Here is a 1,446-nt window from a genome sequence, read left to right as displayed (position 1 = left end):
GAGGGCTGTTTAGTGGGAGTGGTTGTACGAAGGCAGCGCGCTGAATGTCTGGCTGTCGCGCTGTGCAAGTTTCCGCCTATAAGCAGCGGCCTAATGGGCTGTGCTGCGACCGAGAGCCGCGCGGTGGGTGCGGACTGAGCGCAGTCCCCGTTTTGCTGTGTTCCTGTTGCTGCTTTCGGGGTTGCCTGCGCTGCCGTCGCACGGCTCTCCCTGCCCGCCGGAAGGGGGCGCTGTTGGGCCCTGGTTGGTGCCGCTGTGCCTCCCTGCCTTTTATGCAATTGTCCCCATGAGTCAGCAGCGCTGCGTTTCCTGCCCTGCCCTTGTGTAAGGGGTGCGCTGGGAAGCCAGCTGCCCGAAATACGGCGATTCGCGTTATTCCCAAGAGTTTTTTGTTTTTCCGTGGGATTTCTTTCTTACTTTCGATATTGTAATGAATATTTAAGCCCTGTAACTAATAGCATTACCAAAGAATCAATGTTCAGCTCGGAAGGTCGTTGTCAGGTTGATGCACCTACATTCAAAGCCCCGTTTCAGTGCTGATGGCCCAGGATGTTGTTTGGAATGCTATATTCACCCTTTTTGCCAGCACGACCTGCTCCTGAGCAGCTGTGCCAGCATTAAGAGCCAACTGGTTGTATTTGACGTTAAAAAGCCTGGGTTTGTTAGGTTAAAGAGGCTTCTCACAGAGATGGGCCACTGATTCCAAGCGGGAGCACTGCGGCCCTTCTCTGCTCGGCTGCATCCGTGGCCTCGAGTACAGAGATACACCTCAACCTGAGGGGATGGAGGCGAGCTCATCGACTCCAGTGACTGAGATTAGTTGCAGGGGGAATCAGAGAAGTTGTAACACTTCCCATAATAGACTTGTTTAATTCCCATAATGATGGCAGCAGCGATGGCTTTGAGTGTTCTGAGAAGAGCCTTACATGTGCATGCTGTTTTCTTTAAAGCAGTGCGGTAGTGTTTTAACTGTAAGTATACGGCATATTGAATTTACACAGCTAAAGAAGAGGAGCGTGGACTTGTTGATGCGTTCCCATTTTTCTCACAGGTCAAGGAGCAGTTCCGCAGCCACAGCGCTAACACAGCTCGTGCCCTGGGGCCGTGACTTCCTCAACGAGGCGGAGCGGCAAGAGTCAGCGCGGTGTGTGCGGCCGTGCACGTGTCAGAGCCGTGCCTTTGTTCTGTGTGGGGGCAGGCAACTGTGCGAGCGTGCGCTTTTATTGCAGAACTGTGTAAGAAAATGGATAACGTTAAGTATTACGCTCAGGTTTTATGCTAGAGCCGCACCGGCATACGGCTACCCTTCTGCATTTAGAGCTGTGCTTTCGCTTGTGAGCAGCAACGGCGTATAGGGTGAGATTTGTTCTATCACTGGTATCGTGCGTTGTTTTGAAGCCGATTTGGGGGAAGGGCGTCGGGAGCGTTACTGAACTGACGCGCTCC

At 53.0% G+C, this 1,446-nt stretch overlaps 1 protein-coding gene across 2 annotated transcripts in view; it reads left to right on the top strand.

The window, feature by feature from the left end:
- Positions 1–78: 78 nt before the first annotated feature.
- The window catches only part of SUMO1 (small ubiquitin like modifier 1), a 13,437-nt gene continuing 12,069 nt past the window's right edge, over positions 79–1,446 (top strand). The window contains exon 1 of one of the 2 annotated variants that reach the window (XM_019617010.2): positions 79–123. In XM_019617010.2, coding sequence (XP_019472555.1) covers positions 94–123 — 30 coding nt within the window. In that variant the 5' untranslated portion in view covers positions 79–93. Of the gene's footprint in view, positions 124–1,013; positions 1,236–1,446 lie in introns of those variants that run through there. The other variant, XM_031554162.1, reaches the window with a different exon arrangement.

Source organism: Meleagris gallopavo, chromosome 7 (assembly GCF_000146605.3).
Source record: "Meleagris gallopavo isolate NT-WF06-2002-E0010 breed Aviagen turkey brand Nicholas breeding stock chromosome 7, Turkey_5.1, whole genome shotgun sequence".
NCBI lineage: Eukaryota > Metazoa > Chordata > Aves > Galliformes > Phasianidae > Meleagris > Meleagris gallopavo.
The sequence above is the reverse complement of the archived record's forward strand: the minus strand, read 5'-3'. Positions and strand labels throughout refer to the sequence as shown.